The 18,006-nt window shown below is 37.0% G+C and overlaps 1 protein-coding gene across 4 annotated transcripts in view; it reads right to left on the bottom strand.

Annotated features, from left to right (window-relative positions):
- Positions 1-18,006, bottom strand: part of PTPN22 (protein tyrosine phosphatase non-receptor type 22) — a 56,596-nt gene that overhangs the window by 2,063 nt on the left and 36,527 nt on the right. The window contains exons 14-20 of one of the 4 annotated variants that reach the window (XM_002810406.4): positions 17,832-17,915; positions 17,233-17,363; positions 16,039-16,066; positions 12,898-12,978; positions 12,540-12,655; positions 8,435-8,465; positions 2,837-2,914 (exon numbers count right to left, since the gene is read on the bottom strand). In XM_002810406.4, the coding sequence (XP_002810452.1) occupies positions 2,837-2,914; positions 8,435-8,465; positions 12,540-12,655; positions 12,898-12,978; positions 16,039-16,066; positions 17,233-17,363; positions 17,832-17,915 (549 nt within the window). Of the gene's footprint in view, positions 1-2,836; positions 2,915-8,434; positions 8,466-12,539; positions 12,656-12,897; positions 12,979-15,615; positions 15,693-16,038; positions 16,067-17,232; positions 17,364-17,831; positions 17,916-18,006 lie in introns of those variants that run through there. The other 3 variants (XM_054554027.2, XM_009246060.3, XM_063718042.1) reach the window with 3 other exon arrangements.

The following is an 18,006-nucleotide window of genomic DNA, read 5'->3' as shown; positions in this document are numbered from 1 at the left end:
TACAAAAATTAGCTGGGCATGGTGGCAGGTGCCTGTAATGCCAGCTACTGGGGAGGCTGAGGCAGGAGAATCGCTTGAACCCAGGAGGCCGAGGTTACAATGAGCTGAGATCGTGCCATTGCACTCCAACCTGGGTGACACAGCAAGACTCCATCTCAATTTAAAAAAGAAAAAATTACCAACCTAGAAAACTATGCCAGAACTGGAAGAGAAAAGGAGGGTAGGGAAGGGGAAAGAAGATTCAAGAAAAAAAAGCACATTCAAATTTGTTAATGGTGATGATAAAAAAAAATTGGTGGAGGGGACACACACCCTAGTTGATGTACATTTTACTCTTCCAAGTGGTAAGAAAGAAGATGGAAGGAATACTTTTGGTTAAATAGTTTCACACACAATAGTCAGAATCATCCTGTCAGTACAGATCACTTGATTATAACCCAAGTGGACTAGGAATAGAGATAAGGACATATGTTAGTACTGAGTACCTAAAATTTTAGGAATGCATATATTTGATCTCTTTCACTGGTCAATTCTCAGTTGTTTAAAACAGTTTCAAGCTACCTTTTTTTGCATGTGGGCCAATTCAGGGAAAATAAACCTGAATCACAAATTTTTTCATTCAGATTTAAGTACTTTTTTGAGTAACATGCACTTAAATTGATATTGCCTAAAAAAAGTAAGTGCTGATTTTTGGGGTTTTTTTTCCAAGACAGAGTCTTGCACTGTTGCCAAGACTAGAGTGCAGTGGCATTATCACAGCTCACTGCAGCCTCAACCTCCCAGGCTCAAGTGATCCTCCCGCCTCAGCCTCCTGAGTAGCTGGGACTACAGGCACATGCCACCATGCCTGGCTAGTTCTAAAAAAAAACATTTTTTTGTAGAGACAGAGTCTCACTGTGTTGCTTAGGCTGGTCTCAAACTCCTGGCCCCAAGTAATCCTCCCTCCTCAGCCTCCCAAAGTGCTGGAATTACAGGCATGAAAATGCTGCTTTTTAAGTAGGTAAAATGTTCAAATCTAGGCATATTTGAGAGGAAGCAACATGGAGGCAGCTCTCTAATATTTTATCCTCAGATTAGATTATGTAGACTGTTGTTAAGCTAGGTAGGCCTAGAGTACTCAAGTTGTATCACTGATTTAGAGTAAAGAAGGAAGCAGAGAACATGTATGTTCTGGGTAAAGTTGGGAGCTTTTTTCTTATTCTTTTTTCCTTTTTTTTTTTTTTAAATGAGATGGTCTTGCTATGTTGCCCAGACTGGTCTTCAACTCCTGGGCTCAAGGGACCCTCCCACCTCAACCTCCCAAAGTGCTGGGATTATAGGCATGAACCACCATGCCTGGCTTGCTTTTTTCATCGTTTTTACAATATTCTATGTGAATGTTTTAGCTAAATGATTTCATATAAATCATAACTTATTTTTTAAATTATAACTTTTTTTTTTTTTGAGATGGAGTCTCGCTCTGTCGCCAGGATGGAGTGCAGTGGCGCAATCTCAGCTCACTGCAACCTCCGACTCCCTGGTTCAGGCGATTCTCCTGCCTCTGCCTCCCGAGTAGCTGGGATTAGAGGCTTGTACCACCATGCCCAGCTAATTTTTGTATTTTTAGTAGAGACAGGGTTTCACCATGTTGGCCAAGATGGTCTCGATCTCCTGACCCCATGATCCGCCCGCCTCAGCCTCCGAAAGTGCTGGGATTACAGATGTGAGCCACCCCTCCCAGCCTAAATTATAACTTTTTAAACCTTAGAGTTAATGAAATCCAAACAAAATTTTATGGCAAAAAAGACAGATCCAGAGATTTTAGTTAAACATTTTGTGAAGATGACACAGGGACTCTTAACTTAGGCGTGGCAGAGATTGCTCCCCATCCACCAATAACTTCTTTGCTTCTTCCTCAAATAGAATTGTATGTAGGCAATTTTGTCTGTCTGTCCAGCAATATTACATTTCCAAGTCTCTTTTGCAATTTAGTTATAGCACATGTCTAAGTTCTCTTCAAGGGAATATGAGCTGATATGATCTGGCCATTTCCAGGCCAGTGCCTTTGAAGACCAGAAGAGTAAGAAGAGGAGGCCACACCTCCACTTTTTCCTCTTTTCTTGCCACCTACAGTCTGCATGTGGCAGCAACCTAATTTTGATTGTGTAAGTAAGGACAATACCATTAAGTGGCAGTTCTCAAAGTGTGATTCAGGGGCTCCTGGAGGCCTCACACTCTTTCAGGGGGTTGGTTAATAATAATTTTTAGTAGTAATAGCCTACCACTAATTACTATTCTTACAAAAAATTATACCTGATACTACTTTAAATAGTACATAAATATGTATCACATAGGATAATAGAATGCTTAAAAGAATATAAAATTATTGTTTTAAATTTATAGCTTATACTTAGGAGCAATTGGGTAAGCAAACCTTAAAACCGTCAGAATTGTGCTTCATTTCCTACTATTGAATTAGTTATATAAGATTAAATAGTGGCAACTGTTGTTCTTTTTATCATACTTCTATGTTTTTTAATAAATTTGCTTTAGATATGAACCAGAATATCACAGCATCTCAATTTCTTCATTTGGATAGTCATATTTATTTACTACATGCCAACACAATAATTTGGTTACCTAGCTTTATTTTCCGCATATACTAGATAATTTAGTTCTGTGTGAGATGCTAAGAGGTAGTTAAGGTTAAAAATAAAAAGATAAATTGCATGGAAAAGAATATAAACATAAGGACCTATACATGCAACCTAAAATCATATTTAAAGTTGTATCAGTTATACTGTAAATGAGTAATTTAGGTAATTTTTTTAACTCTTCAGTAAAATAACACACATACCAAAATTCAGAAATGAGCTGGAGTTATTTGACTGAACAGATTCTGCAGGCTTGTTTGGTGGGCAAGAATTACAGATACCTAGAATCAAAAGAAAAAAATATAAGGGAAAGACTAAAGACAGACTCAGATGACTGTTGATCAGATCACATATAATTGTTAAGAGTAATTAATAATCCCAAATAAACATATCACTGTCAAATGTTAACAAAATGTAGGTGCTTACAAATGGGTTGACACTATAATATTCTCATTTGTATTTTTGGTTTTTTCTTAAAAGGTTTCTTTTCTTTGCAAACAGATTGTATAGTAAAGCCCAACACTAAAGAAAATTGCTAAAGAAATAAGATCCAATATATCATGAATCAGCATTTTTTTGTTTTTTTTGAAATTCACATTTTGGCTTTGGACTTCATATTACTTTTTCCTCTGACCACTCTTAGTACATTTTTACATCATTTGTTCTCCACAATAATTCATCCATGACAAGTCTTTTATTTGTATTATATAATCCTCTACCCTGGAATCTCTTTTTTTATTCCTTTCCAGCCTGATTTTTTTCTAATTATAAGTGATTCTAATTTAGGCCCATAACCGGGCATGGTGACTCACGCCTGTAATCCCAGTACTTTGGGAGGCTGAGACAGGCAGATAACTTGAGGCCAGGAGTACGAGACCAGCCTGTCCAACATGATGAAACCCCGTCTCTACTAAAAATACAAAAAAAAATTAGCGAGGCGTGGTGTTGTACATCTGTAATCCCAGCTACTTGGGAGGCTGAGGCACAAAAATTGATCCAACCTGGGAGGCAGAGGGATGAGGTGAGCCCAGATTGCGCCACTGCACTCCAGACTGGGTGACAGAGCAAGACCCTGTCTCAAAAAAACATAATAATAATTATTATTATTTAGGCCAATAATCTCCCAAAAGCATTGTTATGCTGCTTTGTTTTGCTATTTTAGTTACTTATAGGTATAAGTTAACTTATAAGTTACTTATAGGTCATATATGTACATTGATATATTCATGTATCAGTTTCTGCAGTCTGGAAAACAGTCCCTTAAAAACTTTGTCCACATTTTGCACATTCTCTATCTTGGCAATGGAAAAAGATAATTTCAGGTTTGTATAAACTTTCTAACAAATTGCATATAAATGGGAAGATATTGGTAAGTGTTTTTGTGTTGTTTTCAACATTTTCAGAATGCACTGTGTGAACTGCATATGCGTATTAGGTATGCATATTTGCACATGCATACGTAATACTAGGATTCTAGAAACACCTTCCTTTTCGAAGAGGTACCTGAGTATGAATCACTAGAATACATACTGAATTTCAATCAGATCTAATTAAGATACATATTTATTTTATACTTACTATATTACTATAGTAAGTATAATTATTATACTTAATATATTAAAATACTTAATATAAAGTATAAGTATAAAATACTATTCATATTTAAATACTTACTATGTGCTAAGCATTGCTCTAGGCACTGAAGATAGAGACATGAATAGAAAGTAGTAAAGGTGAGGAAGTTCAGGAGATATTAGTAATCTCTGTACTGCATAGGAGCTGAAAGTTATATACATCCTTCAGAAAGAAAAAATTGTCTCAAAGGAGAATATTGTTTTTTTACAAAGGAGGCACAGATTCCACACATATATATCAGAGGAAACTGCTATTTTGTTATTTTGGCTCATCATGGATTTGTTTTGTTTTGTTTTGTTTTGTTTGTTTGTTTTTGGTTTTTTTGGGTTTTTTTGAGACAGAGTCTCACTCTGTTGCCCAGGCTGGAGTGCAATGGCACAATCTCGGCTCACCACAACCACTGCCTCCCGGGTTCAAGCGATTCTCCTGCCTCAGCCTCCCAAGGAGCTGGGACTACAGGTGCATGCCAACACGCCCAGGTAAATTTTTTGTATTTTTAGTAGAGACGGGGTTTCACCATGTTGGCCAGGCTGGTCTCGAACTCCTGACCTCGTGATCTGCCTGCCTTGGCCTCCCAAAGTGCTGGGAATACAGTCATGAGCCACTGCACCCGGCCTATCATGGATATATTTATGCTGCCTGCCTAAACTTCATTCCCTCTTCTGATAATAGAACTTGAATTTTCCTTTAGGAAACTACCCCTCCCCAGTTTTCAGTTCCCATGCTTCCAGTAGAGCTGATTGTACCTTTAGATTAAGGAAATGACCTATAACTAGGGCTGATTTTCAGTTGATATATTGGCATGGTCACACCAGATGTATAGGTCTGACCTCATTCCTGATTGGACAGTGTCCACATGTAATAAGTGTTAAATATTAGGGCATGACACTATCCTGCCTAATCAGAACATTGACTATACTGGCAATAATTGGTTCAGGGATGGGCAAATGAACCAAGTCAAGACAATCAGACCCAGTTGGCACTAGTCATCACAGTGTGGCTTGAAAACCAATAAAGAGTTATTTTTTTCCATCATAAGCCTGAACTCACATGATAAAAACCTGCCTATGAATGAGTTAACACAGAGTGAGACTAACCTGAGAGACATGAAATGAGAATTTAGGTTCTGATTACATCATTTGGACCATTGTTACAAGCCAGTAAATTCCCCTTTTCTGCTTAAGTCAGCTTACGTTAGGTTTTCTGTCACTTGTAACTAAAGGATTTCTGAGCAATTAAAGTTTCCCACCAACAGTTGACAGCTTCCACTCTTGTCACTCTATAATTCATTCTGTATATAGCAGCCAGCGTGATCATTTTATACTTTTCTGTGAAGCATGTTTAAAAATAAATAGGAAACAGAGCATGTAACATCTCTGCCTAAAACCCTTTTATGGATTCCCATTACACTTAAAATAAACCACTTACCATGCATGACCCATAAAAATCTAACTGCTCCTCCCTGATCTTTCCAGCTTCGCCTTACTCCTGTCTCCTCTTTACTTACTACCCTGCATCTAAGATGGCTTTCCTTTGAGTTTCTACAATACACCAAAATCTCATACCTCAGAGATTTTGTTCCCTCTATCTGAAATACTCCTCTGGACCCTTTGGCTGGCTGGCTGCTCCTTCATGTTTTGGGTTCAATTGTCACTTCCTTAAAAAGGGTTTCTTGGGCAGGGCGCAGTGGCTCACGCCTGTAATCCCAGCACTTTGGGAGGCCGAGGTGGGTGGATCATAAGGTCGGGAGATCAAGACCATCCTGGCCAACACGGTAAAACCTCGTCTCTACTAAAAATACAAAAATTAGCTGGGCATAATGGTGTGTGCCTGTCGTCCCAGCACTAGGGAGGCTGAGGCAGGAGAATCGCTTGAACCTGGGAGGGGGAGGTTGCAGTGAGCCAAGATCGCGTCATTGCACTCCAGCCTGGGCGACAGAGCTAGACTCCGTCTCAAAAAAAAACGGGGGCTTTCTTGGACTACTCATTCTAAAGTGGATCCCCTTTGTTATCCTCTCATAGTTGCCCTTTTGTTTTCCTTCATAGCATTTATCATGTGTTATTAAGTATATATTTGTGAATATGGTCAACCAAATTTTGTTTAATGTTGTTTGTTTAATGTTGGAATCCCTCACCAAACTTACATTCCACAAAGGCAGAGCCCATATCTGTTCTGTTCACCATCATATACCAAGTGCCTTACAGAATGCCTGGAACATAGTAGACACTCAACAAATATTCATTGAATGAATGAGTGAATGACACTAGGCTTAGATACTAGCTTAAAATAACAGACGAAGAATCCTAATTTCATTAAAAGTAGGACCAGCTTTACAGACCAGTGGGAGATGCAGGCTACAGGGAGAACACATGGAATTCCAGAATCATGAACCATCTGGAAGGGGCTGTGGACACATATGAAGTATGTGTCTAAAGCTTCAGTCTAAAGCTTCAGGATCAATTTTGGGAGCCAGATGTTCTTCATTTAAGGGCAAAAGACCAGAGAATCAAGGTAACTGAAAAATACAGCACAGCCTAGATCCAAAGAATGAACTGGGAGCTCTTACTTAGAAATAAGACTCAATCTCTGAAAGTTCCACTATATCTTCAAAGCTGTGCCAACCTAAATCTACCTGAAGTTTCTGTTTCTTTATTTGATATTCTAGGCAGAGTTAGAGCTAGAGAAAGAAAACTGTTTTCTGAGTTAGGTAGATCAAACCAATCTTTGGTTAACCATTTAAGTCACTCATTTTTTTGCACTTGGCTATTTTATTTCCCTTGTTTCCTACCATAATTTCCATTTGAAATGTTTAAATTCTCTTTTGACTCTTTTTAGGAGAAAAGGTATGTTTTCCAACTATACTTCAGCCATCATGAGTTCGTGTCAGAGATCAGCTATAATGGCAATGATAGCAAACTAGCTCAAGAACCTGGAGCTTTTGGGTAGGGAGATAGAATGAAAACCCAAAAGGAAACCTTCTTTCTTAGGCTATACCTTAAATCAGATTTTCTCAGTGCTTTTTGTCTCTCCCTATAGTACCAGTTTAATGTCAAATAACTGCTCTTTCACTGATTAACCAAATGTATCAAAAATTTTTTTAAGTTTATCACCATGGTTCTTTTTTTTTTTTTTTTTTTTTTGAGATGGAGTCTCGCTCTGTTGCCCAGACTGGAGTGCAGTGGCGCAATCTTGGCTCACCGCAATCTCCACATCCCGAGTTTAAGCAATCCTCCTGCCTCAGCCTCCCGAGTAGCTGGGACTACAGGCGCATGCCACCACACCCAGCTAATTTTTGTATTTTTAGTAGAGACGGGGTTACACTGTGTTGGCCAGGCTGGTCTCAAACTCCTGATCTCGTGATCCACCTGCCTCGGCCTCCCAAAGTGCTGGGATTACAGGCATGAGCCACCACACCCAGCCATCACCGTGGTTTTTATATTTTATATTTGTAAATAAGATTTCTAAGATAATTTTCCACAGTTTCAGGACTCAATAGATTTTATTTTCATTACAATATAGCAAAAATAGTAAGCAACAGACTTTTATTGCTAATAATACTTAGTAAAAATGGAAATGTGTCAATGCTTTGCTTATTTCATGAAGTCAACACATTTGTTCACAATATGCTTTGCTGTGACTATTTTCAAAGAAAATACATCTGAGGTTAGACTGCTGGAAATTTTAAATAATCTAATTGTATGACAGCATCTTAGGATGGGTAGAAAGTACCAAACATTGGCTGGGTGCAGTGGCTTATGCCTGTAATCCCAGCACTTTGGGAGGCCAAGGCAGGAGGATCACTTGAGCCCAGGAGTTCGAGACCAACCTGGGCAATATGGTGAAACCCTGTCTCTGCTATTAAAATAAATTTTAAAAATATATTTAAAAATTTTTTAAATGCCATTGTACTAATTATTATTCTTGTGTATTAAACAGAAGACTTCTCATCGCCTACTCCCTGCCCAATATTAGTATTGTGAAGCCTAGCAAAAAAAAAAAAAAAAAAAAAAAAAGGAGGCCTATGGGTGATTGTTTTGATTCATAGGACCCTAGGGAGGCTCTGTTTAGGAATAATATTGTTAATCTTTTCACAATATTGGTTGGTTATATAAAGAAAAATTACAAAATTGAGAAAATGATATTTTTAAACATAAGTACCAACTTACTCTTTTTCATGTTTCGCAAAATTTTCAAACTCTACAAAAGTAAAGAAAGGGAAAATGTTAGTTTTTTTTCCTGTGAAACTTGAAATACTTTAATCAAGTAGAAATATAGACTTAAGTGAAAAGAATTTAATTTCCTTAAAAATAGCCATGAAAATGTACAAAGTTGTTTTTCCATCTTGCCATTTTTAATTCAGTGCAAAACCTCTACTTGATTTTATCTTGCTATTTATATCACCCATGCAAGTATCACACTACATATTTTGAAATAATAGTATCAGAGGATGAGCGCAGTGGCTCACACCTGTAATCCTGGCACTTTGAGAGGCCAAGGCAGGAGGATTGTTTGAGCTCAGGAGTTCAGGACCATCTTGGGCAACATAGCAAGACCCCTATCCCTACAAAAAGTAAAAAAAATATTAGCTGAGTGTGGTAGCAGCTACTGGGGAGGCTGAGGCAGGAGGTCTGCTTGATCCCAGGAGTTCAAGGCTACAGTGAGCTCTGATCCCACCACTGTGTTCCAGCCTGGGCGACAGAGTGAGAACATGTCTTTCAAAAAAGATTAATAAATTTTGTTGTTGTTGTTGTTGTTGTTGTTGTTGAGATGGAGTCTCGCTCTATCGCCCAGGCTGGAGTGCAGTGGCGTGATCTCAGCTCACTGCAACCTCCGCCTCCCGGGTTCAAGCGATCCTTCTGCCTCAGCCTCCTGAGTAGCTGGGACTACAGGCGCCTGCCACCATGCCTGGCTAATTTTTTGTATTTTTAGTAAAGACAGGGTTTCACCATATTGGCCAGGCTGGTCTCGAACTCCTGACCTCGTGACCCACCCGCCTTGGCCTTCCAAAGTGCTGGGATTACAGGCGTGAGCCACCGCGCCCAGCCAATAAATTTATTTTTAATTATGCTATCAGAGTATTGACGGGGAGCAGTGGAGTGCTGGCAAAGTGGCTCATGCCTGTAATTCCAGCACTTTGGGAGGCTCAAGTGGGAGGTTCCCTTGAGGCCAGGGAGTTCAAGACCAGACTGGGCAACATGGTGAGACCCCATCTCTCCCAAAAATTTTAAAAAGCCAGGCATGGTGGTGCAGACCTGTGTTCCCAGCCACTCAAAAGGCTGATGCAGGAGGATCACTTGAGTCCAGGAGGTCAAGGCTGCAGTCAGCCATATTTATGCCACTGCACTCTAGCGTGGGCAACAGAGCAAGATCCTGTCTAAAAAAGAAAGAAAGAGAAAGAGAGAGAGAGGAAGGGAAGTGAAGGGAGAAGGGAAGGGAAGGGAAGGGAAGGGACTCAGAGGGGTAGAGGGGATGAAATTCCCACTTCTCTCCTTTATTAGGACCATTTCAGAATCCACAATGGCTTCTGAATATATCCATGATACACAGCCATTTCCATTCTAGCCAAGAATTTTTGCCAGTCATATTCTATATTCAATTTACTAAGGCCACCTTCCATACTGTTAGCCATATTTCCTTCCCCCACTTTTACGGTGGAGTCTCTAATTTATCTCTTCAAGGAAGCTACCCAAATTTCTTCTTTACTCCACATTTCTTCAGCATGTATGTTTTTAATCTGCTTCATGGCATCTTATTCTTCTTGATAATTTTCATGTTTCTCAAAGGTGTTCTGTTCCAGCAGATTAACTATACTGTTTTTAAGGGCAAATAGTTATCCTTTATGACATTTCTGTTTTCCTAACACCTAACAGAAATGTGCTCTTCCATGGAATAGATATTTAATAAATTATTTATTTGTAACATTTTTAGTTATTTTTTTAAAAATAGATGATTTATTTACAAGTCAGGAAATCCTAGTAAAAATGCTCCCATCCTTGTCTTCAATCTACTACTCAGTTTCTAATGCTCCTCCTGTAGATAACCACTGTTAGTTTTTTATCCTCTGTAGTTAGTATCCTTCCAGAGTTACTTATGAATATATAAGTAAATACACATATGTATCATATTCCTTTTTTTAAGTAAAAGTTAATAAATTATATATAAATATATTGAGAAAGTCCTAATTCTTTTTTAGCTGCACAGTATTCCATTTGTATGGATATAACATGATTTATGATTCATTTAATCAGTTCCCCTAACAATTAACACTATTAATTATGTTGTTTCCAGTCATCTGCTCTTACAGATAATGCTGCAATGAATACTTGGTATACATGTCATTTCATGTGTATGCAAGCATATTTGTAGGATAAATTTCACTTCTAGTGGCTCACACCTGTAATCCCAGCACTTTGGGAGGCCAAGGCAGGAGGATCGCTTGAGTCCATTAGTTGGCAACATAGGAGACCCCATCCTGGACAACATAGCAAGACCCCATCTCTAATTTAAAAAAAAAAATTGTAAAAAGAAGTTGTACCGCTTGACATTCTCACCAACAACATTGAGTGTGCTTATTTCCCCATAGCCTCCCTAACAGAGAGTGTAATCAAACTTTTGGAATTTACCATTCTGATAGATGAAAAGCAATATGTCGCTGTGGTTTTAATTTGTAATTTTTTCATTATGAATGAAATTGAACATATCAAATGTATAAAGGGCATACCATGCTCATTTATTTTCTTCAAACCATCTGATCACCTATTTTTGCCCATTTTTATTTGGGGGTTATTATTTTCTATGAATTTCTAACAGTTCTTTATCTATTAGAGTAATAACCCCTTTGGCTGTGGTGCCAGTTGCAGATTTTTTTTCCTCCAATTTGTTCTTTGTCTTTTGATTTTTAAGGTGATTGTTTTACCATGCATACATTTTCTCTTTTATTTAGCTGAATTTATCTATCTCTTTTCTTACGGCCTCCGGATTTTGAGTAAGTTATAAAGGTCATTCACACTCCCAGGTTATAAAAGACTTTCCAAGCTTCTTTAGGTCTTCTATGGATTGAAGGTTTTTTTGTTTGTTTGTTTGTTTAACATTTTAATCGTTTAGCGACTTAGAATTTATCCTGGTATAGATGTAGGGAATAGACCCTGCTTTTTTTCAGGTGGTTATTTGATCCAACAACAGTTATTAAACCATCCATCTTTATCCCCTGATTTTGAGATACCACCTTCATTATATACTAAATTTCTACATATATTTGGATCTGTTTCAGAACTTTCCCTTTTACTCTGCTCGTATATGTTTCTTTTTATGCACTAATATGCCATTTTATATTTATATTTAAATTTTTGAGATGACGTCTCACTCTCACCCAGGCTGGAGTACAGTGGCACAATCTCTGCAGTCTCCACCTTCCAGGCTCGACCAATCCTCCCACCTCAGCCTCCTGAGTAGCTGGGACCGCAGGCACACACCACCATGCCTGGCTAATTTTTTGTATTTTTGGTAGAGACGGGATTTTGCCATGTTGCCCAGGCTGGTCTCGAATCCTGAGCTCAAGTGATCTGCCCACCTTGGCCTCCCAAAGGCTGGGATTACAGGCATGAGCCATCATGCTGGGCCTATCATGCCATTTTAATTGAGGCTTTGCCATATTCGAATATCTGCTAAGGTGACTCTCTTTCATTGCTTTTCTTATTTATTTTTATTTTTAAGAATTATTTTAGAAAGACATTTATCTAAACTATTTTTATTTATTATTTATTTGCAGGTTTCTGATTAGTCCTGCTTCCCCCTACTCCCATATGAACTTTGAATTCAGTTTATCTAGTTCCAGAAATAAACAAGTTGGTAGTTTCATTGGGCATCTTTTACATTTATAAATCAACCTTAGGGAGAAGTAGATTTTTTTCTTCATTTATTTTTATTTTTATTTTTTAATTTTTATTTTAGCTTCAGGGGTATGTGTGCCAGTTTGTTATATAGGTAAACTGCGTGTCACAAGGGTTTGCTGTACAGATAATTTTGTCACCCAGGTAATAAGCATAGTACCCAATAGGTATTTTTTCTGATCCTCTCCCTCTGACAAATGCCTCTTTAAGTTGTATTTTTTCTTCTTTTTGGTTTCCTTCTATTAATTTTGACTGTTATAATATCAACAATTGGTTTTAGTAAAGATATTTAATCTAATTTTCCATCTTAATGCTGGGGAGGGGGAAACTTTCAGTAAAGGAAAGCTTCTGGCATGTTTCCCAAAACTCTTATCTTCTTTACCTTACTCCTTGTGAAACTTTTTCCAGGAGTCTTCAGTGTCTGTTTTGAAGATGTTGAATTTTCCATGGTGTCAGGATAGCTAGTAGAATATGTTTCTATAGATTGGGCCTGCATACCTTAAAAAAAAAAAAAAGGAGAAAAACATGTTCCATTGCATACCTTCTTAAGCCTTCATGTTACATATAATAAATTGTTAGCTTGGCTTTTTTAGGCATTATTTTGACTATATATTAAGGGCTTTTAAAATGTATTCTTTTGTGTAATCATTTTTGTACCTTTCCATTTAGGTCCTACTTTATTGTTAATCTTTTAACATTTTCATTTTTATGATTTTTTTGAGAGAAAGTGCACCACTTACAATCTTCATCGGCAAGAAAGAAGGACTCTAGAGTTCTTTCTGGGAGAGGAGGTGGGGGAGAAGAACGATCTTGATGTAGTTCTGTGATAAGAAAGTATACAATAAACCAGAGAAATCCATCAATTAAAAGTCATAAGTCAACACCCTTTTCTCTTTGTATAATTTTTTAATCAATCAATCTTAACTGACAATCACCAAATAAAATATTATCTGAAAAATGACTGGAGCCTCAAGAACTTTGTTTTTCTACCTTATTAGCCAATGAGCCTATGATTCATCAAAAATGTATAGCTCACTTCAGAAGTATTCTCCCAAAGACACTGAAACCGAATATAATCAAGCTTCTAGATCTAACAACCGTTTTGCATGAAATATTGGGGATAGAGGAACATGTTAAATAAAACCATTGTGATACAATTAGCCAAATCTAGAATGTTAAGCAGTATTTTAAGACAAATGACCCACTCTCTTCAACAAATAAATGATATGAAAAGTATAGAAAGGAGAACGGTTATATATTTAAAAAGAAAATATTAAAAAAAGAAGGGAGAACTGTTACAGATTTCAAAAGACAGATTTAAGAAGACAAACTTACAAACCAAATGAAATGTTTAGATTTTGTTTGAATCCAGATTTGAATAAACCAACTGTAAAAAGACATTTTTGAGACAATTGAAAACTGAACAGTCTGGATATTAGTTACTATTAAGTTATTATTATTAATTGTATTGGTGTGATAAGGTAGGTTTTAAATGTGTGTTTGAAATTTTCCATGATGAAGATTTTCAGTAATGGACATATTTTCCCATGATGTAAACTTCTAAAGATACAGATGGTATTCTACTGACATAAGCATTTAATTATATGGTGCTGAGTATTATTATTATATTAATTCCTTTTGAAAATGAAAATGCAGTAAAGTACAAGAGGTTCACATGTCATTGGTCATTGGGTTTGTTTAGTCCTTAGAATTTGTCTTATCAATAAATTGTCTTATTTCTTACATGCTGGGTAATACACGTGTAGTACTTATTTCTAGCACCTAATAAAATAACTGGCATACAGTAGGCATTTAATAAATACTTAATAACTACTCTGAAGTAGTTCATCATCTTCCAGTTTGCTGTTAGGGGATATTCTGAAAACTAAAGTTGTTCATTAACAGTATTCCAGTAAATATTTCCCTAAAATTCCATTTCATCTTAATACTCCCCTAACAAAGAACCCATAATGCCTGTTACTACATTAAATCTAAATTCCTCTGCCTAACTTTGGGTGTATGTGGTAAAATACACATAAGATTTGCCATTAGTGACATTTAGCACATTCACAGTATTGTACAACCATCACCACTATTTAGTTCCAGAATACTTTTTATCACCCTATAAGGAAATTCTGCACCCATTAAGTCATCACTCCCTATTTTCCTCTTTCCCCCAGCCCTTGGCAATCACTAATCTGCTTCTATCTTTATGGATCTGTCTATTCTGGATATTTCATGTGACTAGCTTTTTTAAGTCCTTCAGAATCTTGCCCCACATCTTATTTACCCAAATTTATTTTCTGTATTTCACAAACTAGAATATCTATTGCAATAAAAAATAACCTACTCACCATTTCTCCATACACATCATGCTCATTTCTACCTTTGAGTCATTGGTAGGCTGATCCCTGCTGCTGGAATTCCCTCCTTTTTTCTCTCTGTCTATACAAATTATTTAAAGTTCTTTCTTCCACTCAGCAAAAACTTTCCTAACCACTCCAGTGATGCCATCCTGTTTTCCCAGACTCCTGGTGATTACAGTCAGTGCCACACAGATTATCACTTAGTGGTTCCATGTGAGTATTAATTTTATCTACTCTATTTGAATATAAGCATTAAGTAGTACTCTTTCTCATACATCCTGCCTATTCTAACCCTGTGTAAGGTTCACAGAAGTTGCTTAATAAAATGCTTATTTAATGATTAATAAAAATTATAATTGATAATATTTAATGAGGACTTATTTGACAAATACTAAGCTAAAAGCTTTATAACATTATCGTATTCAATCCTCATAAAAATTATCTAAGGGATTCTATTCTTTTATAAATGAGAAAAATAGATGGAGAAAGTATGTAATTTAACCAAGTTTATGCATGTTGATAATTCATCATAGACCAGGGATGTGACTTACAGCCTATCTGACTCTAAAGCCCTTGTTTTTGTTGTCATGTTTTGTTTTGTTTTGTTTTGTTTTTGAGATGGAGTCTCGCTCTGTCACCCAGGCTGGAGTGCAGTGGTGCAATCTCAGCTCACTGCAACCTCCACCTCCCAGGTTCAAGCGATTCTCCTGCCTCAGCCTCCCCAGTAGCTGGGACTACAGGCGCCCGCCACCACACCCAGCTAATTTTTGTATTTTTAGTAGAGACAGGGTTTCACCATGTTGGCCAGGATGGTCTCGATCTCTTGACCTCGTGATCCACCAGCTTTGGCCTCCCAAAGTGCTGGGATTACAGGTGTGAGCCACTGCACCTGGCCTGTTGTCATGTTTTTTAGAGACAGCATCTTGCTCTGTCATACAGGCTGGGTGCAGTGGTGCCATTATAGCTCACTGCAGCCTCAAATTCCTGGCAAAGCCCATGTTTTTTAACCTTTATATTATCTGTATATGTATTTGAATAATATGACAATATGAATAAATATGTTAAGGGCAACTACCACTTGTGATAATGTAAACAAAGTACCTGGAAGTGCCCAATAAATGTTAGTTTTTGTTCTTCAATGCATGAAGCAGGCAAAGCTCAGGCGAGTACTGGAGAGGCAACAGCAAATTAAAGAATTAAGTGGCCAGAAATAATTTTTTGAATCACACTGTTAACAGTGGGAAAATCTCTATAGTGGAAAAGCTGCAAAGTTTTAAAAGATTCTCTCTGAAATAATTTTTAAATGGTTATATATTAAGGAGCAGAATTCTAAAATCCTGTCTTCACCTTGCTCTTAACAAAATTTCTAGTCTGGGAAAGCCAGAAATAAATCAATAAATACTGTAAGCTATTATGGGAACCAAGTAACTTCCTGAAGTGAATTACTCTAAACTTAACGAACCATTCTTCCAATCTCAGGGCTAAATGTCATCTAAAGCCAAGAGAAATTTTTACCTGATTTAGGACTTCGGAGTTTTACACTCTAAAAGAAAAAAAGAAAGGAAAAGTGAAAGAAGAATATGTATACAAATTATACAAACTCAAAGCAAAAAATGGCATTTTTGAAATTATATTTAATATAGCTGTAGAGATAATTATGAAATGTAGACCCTATTTTTCCTAATTTGTAAATGTGCTGAATTATGAAATGGCATCTTTCACTCTTACAATGATTTTTATATCCCATGGCAATTAGTCCTAAATTGATCCCCTTCTGACTTATTTCTGTCCCACCTAAAACATTTCCCTGAAAATTTAATTAGAGGTAAGTTGCGGAAATTGAAGTTACTTCATAACATTGGAAAGAGTGATTTTTCTTTCCTCTGGGAGTTGTTAAGATAAATATATGTGCCTATTATTAATGACAATAATAATTACTAGTACATTAGAATTATAATTTGAAAGGCAGAGAATATTTGCCTATCAGCATTGCAATTGTAGGTACTTTAAAATGTTTAATTGTTTTTCCGATCTCTCAAATTTTAAGAGAATTGGTTCACAGAATATATAGAAATGCATAACATTTTTAGATACACTTCTATTTTTCCTCCAGAAGCAGGACACACCTACTTTCAATAATTATTTTCTATTTAATCCACAAACCCCTCCCACCCCCATCTCTGACTTTACCATCAACCACACTATTCCAAAAGGTTTATCTTAAGTAATATGCACACCTGTCATTCTCTATAACATATTATCACAGCTAACATCATACAGCCTACCAAATGACTACAGTGAACAAACTTCCTACTTAAGTATGAAACATTTATTTTTGCCTTAACCTTCAAGAATCAGCTCAAATGTTTCCTCTTTCACTAAATCTTCCTTGATCACTTCCAACCTGGAGGCATCTCCTACACTTGAAATTCTTTATCTTTCAGATGACATTGATCATATTTGCTTTGTTATAATAAATATAGGCAAAAATAAGATTTGTACACATCCTATATCTCTACTACTAGACAAGAAGCTTCTTACAGGCAAGAATTGTGTCTTATACATCCTTTTTATCCCAACATCCTCTAGGACATTGTTCTATATTTAGTATGTGCTTAGGATTTATTGAATGATGGGTGTTAAAAGTACAAGGAGTAGAACTGTAGTCTATTGAATCAAAATGAGTAGAGTCATTAAAAAATTATTGACCTTGCTTGGTCTAAGTCTCACAGAGTCATCAAATTTCTTTGGTTCGGATGTTCCACCCCATTCCAGTGATGTTCCAATTTTTACCTTCACAGCTGAGGATAAGGATTTGGGAACATTTGGTGAGAATTCTCCTGGAAGAAAGTGCATATGGTTCAGTTCTTAGGAGTAGTATTCTTTTAGACATCAAATGTTGCTCAGCAAATAGTACATAAAACATTGAAAGGACCTGAGAAGTAATCTAGTTAATTCACACTTCATTTTATTTTTTGAGACAGGGTCTTGCTCTGTCACCCAGACTGGAGTGCAGTGGCACAATCATGGCTTACTGCAGCCCCCAACTCCTGGGCTCAAGTGATCCTCTCGCCTCCACCATCCAAGCAGTTGGGACTACACATGCATGCTGCCATTGCTCTGCTAAATTAAAAAAAAATTTAGAGATGAGGTCTCACTATGTTGCACAGGCTAGTCTTGAACTCCTGGCCTCAATGAACTCCTCAAACTCAAGGCTCACACATCAGCTTCCCAAAGTGCTGGAATTAAAGGCATGAGCCACCATGCCCGACCTACACTTTATTTTATACTTACTGAACTGTACTCACCAGCTTCCTCAACCACAATAAATGATTCAGGTGTCCGTACAGGAAGTGGAGGGGGGATTTCATCATCTATCCTTGGAGCAGTTGCTATCCAAAATGTCAGAAATATTGTAACAATTGTTAATTAGAACAATCCAAAGGAAATTCTTATATTCTAATATTAAATATAAATTTACCA

The sequence above is a fragment of the Pongo abelii genome, chromosome 1 (genome assembly GCF_028885655.2).
Source record: "Pongo abelii isolate AG06213 chromosome 1, NHGRI_mPonAbe1-v2.0_pri, whole genome shotgun sequence".
Lineage (NCBI taxonomy): Eukaryota > Metazoa > Chordata > Mammalia > Primates > Hominidae > Pongo > Pongo abelii.
Note: the sequence above shows the minus strand (reverse complement) of the source record. Positions and strands in the feature narration are given on the sequence as shown.